Source organism: Jaculus jaculus, chromosome 5 (genome assembly GCF_020740685.1).
Source record: "Jaculus jaculus isolate mJacJac1 chromosome 5, mJacJac1.mat.Y.cur, whole genome shotgun sequence".
Lineage (NCBI taxonomy): Eukaryota > Metazoa > Chordata > Mammalia > Rodentia > Dipodidae > Jaculus > Jaculus jaculus.
In genome coordinates, this window is record NC_059106.1 from 100,524,337 (window position 1) to 100,538,646 (window position 14,310).

The 14,310-nt window shown below is 42.9% G+C and overlaps 1 protein-coding gene across 1 annotated transcript; it reads left to right on the plus strand.

Annotated features, from left to right (window-relative positions):
* The first annotated feature begins 829 nt into the window (after positions 1-829).
* Positions 830-11,495, plus strand: Leprot. The gene is made up of 4 exons (XM_004661720.2): positions 830-948; positions 5,843-5,918; positions 9,269-9,455; positions 11,156-11,495. The coding sequence occupies exons 1-4, from the start codon at positions 933-935 to the stop codon at positions 11,270-11,272; spliced, it is 396 nt and encodes a 131-aa protein (XP_004661777.1). The 5' UTR covers positions 830-932; the 3' UTR covers positions 11,273-11,495.
* The last annotated feature ends 2,815 nt before the right edge of the window (positions 11,496-14,310 follow it).

Here is a 14,310-nt window from a genome sequence, read left to right on the forward strand (position 1 = left end):
TTTCCAAGAGCACACCCAGGTCAGTGGGTGGGCCGCAGGCGGTACTATGGGCAGCAGGCCAGAACCCTGGAGGAATTTTTCCTGTCGTGTCTTTGCACATTTTCGTATGGTTGTGGTCACACGAGCGCGTGGAGGCCGGAAGTTAACATCTGGTGTCTTCCTCAGTTGCTCTTCCACCTTCTATCTCATTTTGAGGCAGGGTTTCTCACCAAAGCAGGGACTCCCTGCTCAGTCTTGACGCGATGGCCTGCAAGTCTGAGGCGCCCAGGTTCTCTGCCTCCCCAGTGGGATTGCAGGCGGGCGCCACCAGAGCTGGGGATCCAAACTTAAGTCTTCGTGCTTTGCACAGCAGGGCCTTGGCCCATCCACCAGACACCCTGGCGGCAGGGACCGGGACCACAGGAATGATGAGGGGCGAGGCAGAGGCCTGATGGGGGTCTGTGGATTGGAGGCTGATGTATGAGATCGGTGGGGGACGGGGCTGTGAGTGGCAGAGGTCAAGACCATTGGAGAAGAGATTGGAGTTCTGAGTGGCAGAGATTAGAACCAGTACTCGCAAGGATGCATTCAGCAAGGATAAACTCAGGCACAGAGCTGCAGGCGGAGTCGGTGCTCTGAGTGAAGGGGATGAGGACCAGTAGGAACCCTTAGGGGGCGTAGCTCCGCGGGGCCTGGAGGGCGGGCTCTGGTCCGGCAGCGGGCGGAGCTACGGGCTCAGGCCGGCAGACGCAGGGCTGTGGGCGGAGTCGGATCTCTGAATGACGGGGATAAGGACCAGTAGGATCAAGGCCTCGGAGGGCGGGGCTCCGCGGGCCAGACGGACCCGCGTGGCAGGGGCGGCCCTGGGATTCGTGCGGCTGCTCTGAGGCTTGGAGGAGTGGGGGCGGCCTAGGGAGGAAGCCGGAAGCAGCGGCGGCCACAGCTCCAGAGGCATGGCGGGTGTTAAAGGTACACTGTGACCCCGGCCCGCCCGAACAGCTCGGGGGCGCGGGCAGGCCTGGCTCTGGCCGGGGGCGGGGGGTGGGGGGGCCCTCGTCCGCCCCGCCCCTGTCCGTGCGCGGTGGAGAGGCGCCCAAACCCCGATGCTCGCGCCCGCAGCCGCCCGCCCCGGGAATGCTCTCCCGCCTGCCGCGCCCCGCGGGGAAGCGGGCTGGCTCGGGCCGTCGCATCCGGCCAAGCTATCACAGGCAGTCTGGTTTCCCCACGAGCCCATCCTGTGGCTCGTCCCGTCGTTCCTGCCCCTCGCCGCCTTAGGCCAGGAGACGTCTTTGTCTCTGGTGCCCGGTTTGGGAAACCTGGGTCTGTCTCGTCCCTAGTGACCTTTTCCACTGGGCAAAACTAACTGGGGCGGGTGGCCGTGGGAAAAGCCAAGAAATGGTCTATTTCGCCCAGTCTGAGACCCAGAATAGACTTTTCATAAGACTTCTTTCAGTGAACAGACAAGCAGTGTGTGTGGTGTTTTTGAAAGCTAGGGTTGCTAGAAGGGGTTCCGAGAGCACTACTGGGATCTGGAAGAACAAAGAGGATAAGGAGAATGAGGAAGAGGTTATTGGAAGGTGTCCTGTTATTTGCCTAGGAAACCTCTCCATTTCTGTTCTGAATAGAGGAAGGTGACTTGTTTCTGTGTTGCAGTTTTATCCTTCTTGAAAATTGTACACAAAGAACTTCCCTGTTAGTAAACACTAAAAAGATGGATACATTATACGTGCTTGTGTGTTGACTGTGAATTTATCGGTGTATCACACTTGATCAGTTCTAGGGGACGTTTATGTTCCATATCAGTTCAGCAAACTATGGTTTACTTGGGCAGTGTCCAAGTAAATGCAAATATTATCCATTAGAAGCCAGTGCAGAAAACTGTTGACAGATAGAACCCCACAAGTACAGTGTTTAGTCATAGCCAGAAAGTATCGAATAGTAAAATGTTTATGTGTGATGTAGTGAAAAGAAATATGACAGCCGGGTGTGATGGCGCACGCCTTTAATCCCAGCGCTTGGGAGGCAGAAGTAGGATCACTGTTGAATTGAAGGCTACCCTGGTCAGCTTGAGCTAGAGGGAAACTCTACCTTGAAAAACAAAACAACAAAAGAAAGAAAGAAAGAAATATGGTTTATGAAGTGGAAGAGAACTAAAGGAAGGAAACATTTTGCAGATATTATTGAGACTTCTGTGTAAGTGGGGAAAGCTGCTTGGGTGCAGTTGGGTACAATTGGTGGGTTGGGTCATGTGCCCTCAAATGGTACATTCAAGTTCTCCCTAGTATTGTGACTGTGACTTGATTTGGGGATAGGGTACTTGTAAACATTATCAACCTAAGTGGGTTAACTGTCTTATGGTGGGCCCACATTCATTAACTGATGTCCTTCAGAGAAGAGCGAAATTTGCATATTAAGACATATGCAATGAGGGAAGGCCTCATGTGAAGACAGGAGCAGACATTGGAGTGGAGTGACTTCAGGACCAGTAGCAATGAATACCAACACCACCAAGTGTAAAGAGGCAAGGAAGCCTTGGTCTCTCCAGTCTTCAGAGAGCTAATAACTTGATTTCAGAAATGTAGCCTTCAGAACTCTGATAGAATGAATTTCTATTGTCCCAAGTCATCCAATTAGTAGTATGTGATTGTTCCTTGTTTGCTTTTGGTTCTCTGGGCAGAGCCATCCATTTGAAGGTGGAGTTTTTAGGCCCTGGGACTAGGCTAGAGCCTCACATATGGCTAAATCCTTGTACTGGGAGCTTTGGGTTGAATGTAGACTGAAAAGAGAGATGGGATTGGTTTCTTGGTCAACTCTTAACATTAACAGATAGAGGAGGGGGTTCAGTCTCTGAGGTGTAGCCACTGGTAAGTTGCCCAAACGCCAGTAAATTACCTCCTATCCATGAAAGTAAATATAATTAAACCCAATGGATCACCAGGAAAAAAAAAATGACATGAAAGGAGGAAGGAGACTTTTGGGAAGAAAAGGGGATTCAACAGGAATGCGGGGGAAAAGGGTGATGAAAGGTGAACATGACCAAAATATGTTGTATACATGTATGAAATTCTCAAAAATTTAAAAGAAATGGCAGAGAATGCAATTCCTGAATAAATGCAAAAAGGGGGGTGTCTTAAAAGCATGGGGCAGGAATGCATTTGTGAACTTTGCAAGCCCTTTGGAAGAAGGAGTGTCACAGTAATTCTGGTGTGGAGGTGAGCAGAGCCTGTGAGGAAAAGGTGAGGCAATGAAATAACATGTGAGAAGTGATTTCTCTCCCCTTGTGGACATGTGTCCATTAAAAAGTGGCATATACTGGCCTGGTTAGATGGCTTAGCTGTTCAGGCTCTTGTCTGCAAAGCTAAAAGACCCAGATTCGATTCCCCAGGACCAGCGTAAGCCAGCTGCACAAGGTGGCACATACGTCTGGAGTTCATTTTTTTTTTAATATTTTTTTTGTTCATTATTTATTTATTTATTTGAGAGTGACAGACACAGACACAGACAGATAGAGAGAGAGAGAGAATGGGCGTGCCAGGGCTTCCAGCCTCTGCAAACGAACTCCAGACGCGTGCGTCCCCTTGTGCATCTGGCTAATGTGGGACCTGGGGAACCGAGACTTGAACCGGGGTCCTTAGGCTTCGCAGGCAAGTGCTTAACCGCTAAGCCATCTCTCCAGCCCACGTCTGGAGTTCATTTGCAGAGGCTGGAGGCCCTAGTATGCCCATTTTATCTATTTGCCCCCCCCCTTAAATAAATAAAATGAAGAATTAGGGCGGGAGAAATGGCTTAGCAGTTAAGGTACATGCCTGTGAAGCCTAAGGATCCTGGTTTGATTCTCCAGGTATATGCTAAGTGAAACAGAGAAACAAATGATCCATGACCTCACAGTGCCTGACACTACCTACACAAGACCATCATAATAGGAGGAAAAGATCATGACATCAAAATAAAAGAGAGACTGAGTGAGAGGGTGAGGGGATATGATATGATGGAGAGTGGAGCTTCAAAGGGGAAAGTGGGGTGAGGGAGGGAATTACCATGGGATATTGTTTACAATCATGGAAGTTGTCAATAAAAATATATATATGTATATTAAAAAATAAAAGAAAAAAAGGTACAAATTACAGTTGGCATTCCTTCCTTGTCCTAGCCTGTCTTTTACCATGTTTCCTAAAAATCCCCCCTACATCCTACAAACAGTATCCCTCCATCTCTTAAAGTAAAAGATAGCCTTAAAAATGTTCCTTAGTTTAATCAGGGGCTAAGCTGGGTTTGTTTGTACAAGAGTATTCATATTATCAAGTTCCATTGCTGGATAAGACCTGCTTTAGGCAGGTTTGGCAGAACCTTCTTTCTTGTCACACCTTCATGTGGGTTATCCCATCCAGTCCCCATAAACTCAGCTATGGGCTATTGCTGCCATTTCAGAGGTAAGAAACCAGGCGCAAGGTTTCATAGCCCAAGGTCACTTGGAGGCAGAGTTGAGATTTGATGTAGCTCCGAAATCTAGTCTTTCTGCCACTTCACAACACGGTTAGGGAAAAGCTGTTCAGATTTGAGTGTCCAGCATATGCTGGAAATAGGTATTTTATATAGAGGACATTAGTTAGGAATTGGCTTCTATGAAGACATGGAAATTGTCTTCAAATACTTGATGTAGTTGTGCTATGGGGAGGCAAAATGTTCAAGGGTATGTATTACAGGGAATGGATTTTGGATATAATTTAAGGAAGGAGAACTAGGAAAAATTTTGTATATATTTATGTGGTGTGTGAGTGCATATTTGTATTGTGTGGGTACATGTGTTGGGTGTGTGTGAAGGCCAGAGGTGGACCCCGGTGTCTTCCTGTATCACTGTCGATCTTATTTACTGAGCTAGTTTCTCAGTGATTCAGCTAGTCTAGCTAGCCAGCTTGTTCCCAGGATCCCTCTGCTTCTCGTTTTGGGATTACAGACAAGCAGCCATGCCCGGTTACATTTCTTTGAGTGCTGGGGTTTGGAACTCAGATCCTCACACTTTTACAGCAAATGCTTGACTGACCAAGCCACCTCCCTAGCCCAAAAGGAGATCTTCAACATTTAGAAAGTACCAGAATAAAATAACCTGCTACATGTTATAAGTTTCCTTCACTGGAGTTGCAACAAATCTAGAGGGAACTGTCCTAACAGAAACAAGTTAGAGCAGTGGCTAGAGACCCTTCATCTTTAACTCTAAAGTGGTGGGCAGAGGCAATTTCCTTAAGCAGTTTAGGCCACTGTGACAAGTGAACCATAAACTGAGTAGTTCCAGGTTAATTATGTCAGAGTTCTGGAGGCCAGGATGTCCAAGAGCAAGGAGCATGCAGAGAATGGTGGTCTCTCTGTCTTCTTAGAGGGACATTGATCTCATAGTAGTGGGAACTCTGCCATCATGCCCCTATCTAAACCTAATTACCTGCAAAGGCCCTAGGCCTTATCATGAGTGCCTGTTTCAAACAAAACAGAAAAAGCAAAAGCTCAACTTAGGACCATTTTGCCAGGACTTAGAATTTCCATATACGAATTTAAAAAGTATCTAAACATGCACTCCATAGGGCTAGTTGTTCACTAGTCAAATACAGCGTCAGGTAAACTGCTATATCTGCTGAAATTTGTGATCTCTTGGAAAGTGAAAATATCTTACTGAGATATATTCTTATACCATAAAATCAACTGTTTTAGTGTTAAAATTCCATGGACTTTAGTATATTTTCAAGATTATGCAGCTATCACTAATTCCATGCCATTCTGTCACCTTAAAAAAAAAACCACACTTTAGTAGTTCCTTATTCCTGATTCCTGCTACACTAGTTGGCATCTTTAACTCCTGGTTTTGTTCTCACAGCTCTTGTGGCACTGTCCTTCAGCGGAGCCATCGGGCTCACTTTTCTTATGCTAGGATGTGCATTGGAGGACTATGGGTAAGTTGGTTCCAAAAGAACTAAAATAAACAAAACAGAAAAGCTTCTTTTTATATCTGTATCACTATCAATTGTACATGCATCCATGGATACATATATATTTATACAACACACATCTATCTGTCTATATAATGTGTTCACTTAAACATTTGTTGAACTTTTATTTTAGACCAGCTGGGGGTATGTGAATGAGTCCTGTCTTTGAGGTGCTTACAACTGTAGCCAGGAATTAGAGCTAGGCAGAGAATCCAGACGAGAGTGCATTTCTTGAGGGCAGTCAGGCAGGTATACCTGTGAGCGAAGGCTTGATAGATGATAAATGAGTTTCTCCTGCTGCTGAGTCAAGAGCAACCATTATAGGCAGAGAAAATAGTCAATAACTTTTTTTTGTTCTACAACTCACAAAAGAAGGGTTAGCCAGGTGTGTAGAGCCAGCCATTTGGGGCTTTGTCTATTGTGTGGAGGAGGTTAGATTTTCTTTTTTCTTTTTTTAAATATTTATTTATTTGATAGAGAGGAAGAGGCAGCGAGAAAGAGAGAATGGGTGCACCAGGGCCTCTAGCCACTTCAAACACACTCCAGATGGATGCATGCACCCCTTTGTGCATCTGGCATACATGAGTCCTGGGGAATCGAACTGGGGTCCTTAGGCTTTGCAGGCAAATGCCTTAACCGCTATGCTGTTTTCCCAGCCCAGGAGGTTAGATTTTTCATCCTAGACAACAGGAGCTGGGGAAATATATTGAGATACAAGCCAAAATGTGAGACCAGTTGGGGAGGTGCAAGAGAACCCTAAGAGACTTTTGTCACAGATGAGGCACTGAGGCCCTTCTCTGCAGAGAATGGAAAAGAAAGGAGAATGGCATAGGTGGTAGTAGGTTTTCTTTATTGATGCCAGGGCTCATCAGGAGAGAGAGTTCTGTCCACCCAGGTGAGTGGCAGGAACATCTTGACAGGGATATGTGCCTGAGGCCAGCTGGAACTAATTGTTCCAGCACTGATGATTCACATCCACCATGGGATTAATAGTAGTCACAGAAATTTCTTCAGGATGACATAGCAGTGGCTTATTTATTCAGAGTTTTCACAGCTATTACTTTATTTCAGTTTTAAAGATACATTGTTACTGTCCCCATCCTTACCTGGCAGACCAAAGCCCAGGGTAGTGAAAAATGTTACCTACATAAGTGACATGATGGAAATTGAACTCCTGTTCTGACTCCTGATTACAGGGCTTTCTGTTATTCCACAGCTAACTCCAGACCTAGGTGTAGTAAGTGTGGTGGTGATGTGTGTAGTGAATGCACATATAGGTGCTGCTGAGGAGCTCTTTGTACCCAGCAGTCAGAGAACGTAGAGTGTTTCCCTTTATCATCTGTTTTTCCTTGAATAGAAGTCTTTAACTGAATTTGCAGCTTGCTATTTATTTGTAAGCCCCAGCACTTCTCCCATCTGAGTTCCCCATAGGACTAGGGTCACAGATGTAAGTGGCCATATCCAGCTTTGTACATGGGTACATGCATATACTCAGGCCTGCATACTTGTGCAGGAAGCATACATAACTCAGCCATCTTGCTAGCCTTAAATCTAGATGTTTTGATTCCCTATGATTACACAGTGTCTTCTTAAAGTGGGGAAACTGCATTACTACCATCGCAACAAGGTCTCTATGGCAATAACTCAGAATTGTCATCTATACCAGGAATCAGTGGAGTGGTACCATGGCCTGTTGCCTGCTTCTGTAAATCGTGTGTTCACATGTGTTCATACGCTGCCTTTCACTTCTGACTATGGTGGTAAAGTGGAGCAGGAGAGACAGAGGCCTGTGGCTTACAAAGCCCACGTATTTATCATTTGTATCTGTACAGAAAACTGCTAACCCTTGGCCTACATAGTTACCAAATAGTGTTATGTTTAATATTTAAATTTTGTATATTGATAAGATTGTTTCATGCCAGTTATGTGAGACATTGGAGACTTTCTGTGAATGAAAATAACCTTTTAGGTTGTACATTGTGTTCCAGGAAAAATTCTGTGTCATGGGCATGTCAAGTGGTAGTTGGGTCTCATTCAGGTCTCATCCTTTCTTTCTCTGTATCTTGTTTCCTCACTGGCAGTGAACTGGATATTAGCCCCTTACAGAAATATTCTTTGGTAATCCTTGAAATATACTATAACCTCTGTGGTTTAAAATTAGGAGTATAAGTTCAGTATTTCTATTCTGACTCTACTTGATAGGACACATTTCCCTTGCTTCTTGGTTACCATCCTGCCTTCCTACGTTTGACTGAAATGTGAGTAGTGTAGTTCTAGCCCAATGCGTGCTTGGGGGTGCTTGCTGTGCAGTGAATATACATCGTTATAGCTTTGTGGTGGCATGCTATGTGTTTATAAAAATGGGTAAATATTGTTTTTTCATGAGTAACTGAAAGGGATAAGGATGGTAGATTACCTTAGAAGTATTTATAGAGAAGTACAACTAGAAATTAGATGTTAATTTTTAATAAGTGCAGGTAGTTTTGTTGCTTTGCATCCATCATATGTTTGGTCTGCTGTAATAAAGGTACAGGCATCTAGTGAGCATATGCATCGTCATGCCTCCCCACAAAAGTCCATTGCATTTCTGTGTATTCAAGAAGCGCATCCAAGCTCTGGAGACTAAAGACAAATCAGATCTCTGTTCTCATCAGCAAGAAAATATCACATGGTGCCGTGCAGACATTTAAACATGCTCTGCTTGAGGCTGATGGGGGATACTTATGAAGGCGTCTCCCAGTCTAGATTCCGTGGTGTTAAGAAGGGCAGCTAGTGCACAGGTCCTCAAGGCAGGTAAGGTGAATGGAATGAAGTGAACCTCACCAGATCACATAAGCCTGTATAGGCAAGGTCTAGAAGTTTGGTTTTCACTTTAAACCCCTGAAAGCTTTTGAACACTCATGTACTCAAAAGATCTTTATGCAATTAGCATTGCAAGCCACTGTGCTGTGTTCTGAGGGGAAGCAAAGCCAGTGGTAGAGTGCTTGCCTGGCATGTCCAAGGCCTTGGATCCAATCTCTAGCATACAAAAGAAACTGCAGCTCTGTGACGAAGAATATTACTGTGGTTCTAGATTATACATTGTTGTTGTTCTTTATATATACATTCATGAACAAGTGATGTTTTTATACTTACATATCCTTAGTAGAGATCATCCTATGTTTTAATATTCTTTTTTTTTTGTTTGTTTTAATATTCTTAATTGATCCTTTTTACCTAGACATTTAAAATAATGATTTTAAAACAATGGCATGTCTTTAAGTTCAAATATAACTGATTTCTCTTTTTGGGTTTCCCCTATGTCCAACTAACAGCGTTTACTGGCCCTTGTTCGTCCTGATTTTCCATGCCATCTCCCCCATCCCCCACTTCATCGCCAAAAGAGTCACATATGATTCTGATGCGACCAGTAGTGCCTGTCGGGAACTGGCATATTTCTTCACTACTGGAGTTGTTGTCTCTGCCTTTGGACTGCCTGTAATTCTTGCACGTGTGGCTGTGGTAAGTTTTGTTTTCTATTTTAGTTGATCCACTGCCGTTATTTCCGAGGCTTGTGGCTGAGGTCTCACCTTCATTTTCATTGTTCCAGCTTAATACAAAAAGCCAGCAGTGTTTTTAGTTTCTCACCATCAGTGTCTTAGTCATATTTTCAGAACACTTCTTTGTTTTTCTTACAACTTTTGGTCAGGTCATACAACTTTTTGCTTTGTCTACTTTAAGCTCTTTTCTGAGATTGTTCTTAAATTCTAATCTCTTAAAGCATAGGGTAGCCACAAAGACTCTACTCACACCTTTCTAATCTGAAAGTGAAGATCATATCAAATTCTGCAAGTGAGACCAGAGTCTCAATTCTCAGAACCATGGCATACACTGAAGAATAAGTATGTAGCTGTTGGATCTAGTGAGTAAGGTAACATCTTCGCATCCAGTGTTATTTCTAAAGCACACATTGTAGTGTAGTTTATTCCGTTAATTGGCATTCGTTGCTTTTCCTACTCTGTGTAAATCCTGTTCGCGCATTTACTGTTAAAATATTCTTGAAACATCTGTTATTTGTAAAACATCAAGGAGAAGAATTAGACACTGTCTTGCAAACAAAGAACATGGAAACTGCTCTGGTGGGCATCATAGAGTCGTGCATATGGTGATGGAAACCTGATCAGAAAGCCATAGGAGTTCCCATAAGAGAGAAACTCCAGCTGGTGTTTGGTAATGGGCCTCTTGGGCCACGCATGGTTTTGATTAGAGACACTGTTCTAAGGAATGGCCCACAGTGGAAGGTGCTGTGTATGGAGTAAGTCCAGTAGATGAGCAGTGATTTTGATTCAGTGGTGAAAACTGCGGAACCAGGGTCCTGACTGTTATGCCAGTCTGAGCTTCAATTACATGATGGAGAAGCACTGAGGATTTGTGACATGATTGTGGTGGCCTCATTTTTCATGAGCTGCAGAACAGTGCTGCTTCAGTTGTGCTATAGAATTTTTTTTTAATTTTTAATTTTGAGGTAGGGTCTCACTCTAGCCAAGGCTGACCTGGAATTCACTATGTAGTCTCAGGGCAGCCTTGAACTCACAGCGATCCTCCTAACTCTGCCTCGTGAGTGCTGGAACTAAAGGCATGCGCCACCACGCCTGCCTTAGATGTTTATATTATTCATTTTAGTGCTGTGGCCTCCATTATGTTTGGGGAAATTTGTACTATTGTATTGGTTAACTTACAGCAGAAAATGCCCACTAGAGGGCACTATACCCTCAGTGTCATCTGAAAACCATCTGCCAGGGTAGAATGTTGCTTTCCTCTGAAAGTCTTTTCTTGCCTAAAAAAGAAACAACAAATGCAGAACTGTCCACTATAGAAGTTGATGCCTGCAGAATTTTCAGTATCTAGTACTGAATTGAATAATTCATAATCTTGATAAAAGTATTTTGATACAGGCAATCACTGTGACCTGAAAACAAGTAGAGAAATATGTTTGATAGGGAAAATGTTAAAGATAATACTAGACTTAATTAACAGCCATCACAGAAGCAATTAGACTCACTCCTGACTAGTTCTCTGTCCCCCACATAGGACATTACTGAATCCTTTTAGCAGAATTGTGTCATGGTCCATCAGATACTTCTAATGCACAGAATACCTGATTTGCAAAGAGTACAAGATGAAGAAAATAAAAATGTAACCCTTCTTTTCTTGTGTTTCAGATCAAATGGGGAGCTTGTGGTCTTGTGCTAGCAGGCAATGCTGTGATCTTCCTCACAATTCAAGGCTTTTTCCTGGTATTTGGAAGAGGAGATGATTTTAGCTGGGAGCAGTGGTAGCACTTGGTTCTGGTGGTTTGTACTATATGTACATGTCCACGTTTATATTTAATGTGCTGAGTTTTTATACCTTTATATCATGAACATTTTAAGAAAGATGTCCTAAGCAAAAGATGAGTTCTATTCCCAGCATTCTCTCAAGTTGAATTTATTGTCGGTTTGGCTGTTCACATAGTGTTGCACTCATAAAATGCATTAAAACAGTCTCATAGGTGGCCACTTATGTAGGGCTTCTACATCATTTGTCTGGCTTGTGCTTAGGTAAGCAAAAGACACTGAGGCAGGTCTTATAGCCCGGAAACAAGAGTTGGTATTCTGTGTGCTTTAGGCCCTTTTTTTTTTTCAAAATGTGGTCCATGACCAAGTGTATGCATATCTCCTAGGAGCAGGCTGAAGCCCCACCTCAGGTGCAGGGAACTTTGATGAGTTTCCAGGTTTATCACATGAAGTTGGAGAAGCGTTGCCACAGAGAAGCATATATCACACCCATCTTCCTATTTCCTCCTTGGTACCACTTGACCTCTGTGGGTGTTACCTGCTTATTGGCAAAATATATATATATATTTTTCTTCTCCCTCTCACAATGAGAACAGCTTCAGACTCTGGTAATTCTGAGATGTTGAACACTTACAATCTGGGCTGTTTATTCTGAGATGTTGAACACTTACAATCTGGGCTGTTTCTCATATTTTTGGAAATGTCTTAATAGGAAGCAGATACAAATCCCATGATCTGAAAGACATTGAGTGGCAATTTGACAAAGTGCAGTATACAGTAACCCAAGAGCCCCTCTGGGGTGGAGGTTGGGCTGCAGCCAGTCTGCTGTATGAGGAGGGGAGAATAGATGATATTTTTTGAATTTCCCTGTCAAATCCTACATTTTTCCCCAGCCCTTAAAAAATATATATATATTTTATTTTATTTGCAAGAAAGAGGCAGAGAAAAGAGAGAGAATGGGCGTGCCAGGACCTTCAGCTGTTATAAACAAACTCGCAACACATGTGCCACCTTGTGCATCTGGCTTATGTGGGGCCTGGGGAATTGAACTTGGGTCCTTTGGCTTTGCAGGCAAGTGCCTTAAGTGTTAAACCATCTTTCCAGCCTCCTATTAGGATTTTTTATTTGGCCTTACTTGTAGATGACTTCTCCTTCTGAGGGAAAGGAGAGCCCAGTAAGCAAACAGAGGGTGATCTGCTTCATTAGCCTTACATGGGAGATATATACCTGTCCTTCATATTGACCTTCATGTCACTTTGATGTGAATCACTGAGAAGCCAGGTCATGTTGGTTCCTACAATCAGTGTTTCTAGCTGTTCTTTTTGTTTAAGACTTATTGATAAACGGAAATTGAGAAAAGAAACACTTGAACAAAGTACATTTGATGGGGGCTGGAGAGATGGCTTAGTGGCTAAGGTACTTGTCTACAAAGCCAAAGGACCCAAGTTCAATTCCCAAGACCCACATAAGCCAGATGCACAAGGGGGAGCATGCATCTGGAGTTGGTTTGCAGTGGCTGGAGGCCTTGGCATACCCCTCCCCCAGCCACACCTGCCTCTTTCTCTCTCTCTCTCAAATAAATAAATAAAAATAAAATAAAATAAAAAATTTATTTACAAAATACATTCGATGGAAGCATTAATATATGATGATACTCCCACCCTGAGGTTTGTGACCCAAGTAACCAGAGCATATTTCACACACTGGTGTCATATTGGCACCAGCAGAAAAAAGGACAATGTGCAATGTTTAGTTTGGCCTTGTGTATGACCTTAAGTTTTCAATATTCTATGTACATATAGAATTATTAAAGTTCTTACTTCTAGTTTTACACTACAAAAATGTAGATACTTGATCATTTTAACTTACATTTTTAAGTATGACACTAGCTTTTATTGCATTATAATAAATTTCACTTATAACACCAAAGAGAAGTTGGATTTTAAAAGTCTTTATTCTAATGTTACCTTGTTTGAATTATAGCAAATGAAAATTTCTTGACATTTGGAATGAGCAGTTTTGAGCAAAAGTCTGTCCAGTGTTGGAATAACAGCAATAACATTGAAACACCATTTGAACATTGGCATGCAATGACTCTTCCCTCAGATGACAATGCCAACCAGTTTATATTATATATATATTTTTTCCTTTCATCAAAGATTCACATGTTGTCAATGTGAGTTTCTACTCTTTTTTTATTTTTCTTATTTTTCTTTTTTTATTTTTTAATTTTTATTAACATTTTCCATGATTATAAAATATATCCCATGGTAATTCCCTCCCTCCCCACCCCCACACTTTCCCATTTGAAATTCTACTCTCCATCATATTACCTCCCCATTACAATCATTGTAATTACATATATACAATATCAACCTATTAAGTATCCTCCTCCATTCCTTTCTCTTCCCTTTATGTCTCCTTTTTAACTTACTGGCCTCTGCTACTAAGTATTTTCATTCTCATGCAGAAGCCCAATCATCTGTAGCTAGGATCCACATATGAGAGAGAACATGTGGCGCTTGGCTTTCTGGGCCTGGGTTATCTCACTTAGTATAATCCTTTCCAGGTCCATCCATTTTTCTGCAAATTTCATAACTTCATTTTTCTTTACCGCTGAGTAGAACTCCATTGTATAAATGTGCCACATCTTCATTATCCACTCATCAGTTGAGGGACATCTAGGCTGGTTCCATTTCCCAGCTATTATAAATTGAGCAGCATTAACATGGTTGAGCACATACTTCTAAGGAAATGAGATGAGTCCTTTGGATATATGCATAGGAGTGCTATAGCTGGGTCATATGGTAGATCAATCTCTAGCTGTTTTAGGAACCTCCACACTGATTTCCACAATAGCTGGACAAGATTGCATACCTACCAGCAGTGTAGAAGGGTTCCTTTTTTTCCACATCCCCGCCAACATTTATGATCATTTGTTTTCATGATGGTGGCCAATCTGACAGGAGTGAGATGGAATCTCAATGTAGTTTTGATCTGCATTTCCCTGATGACTAGTGACGTAGAACATTTTTTTAGAT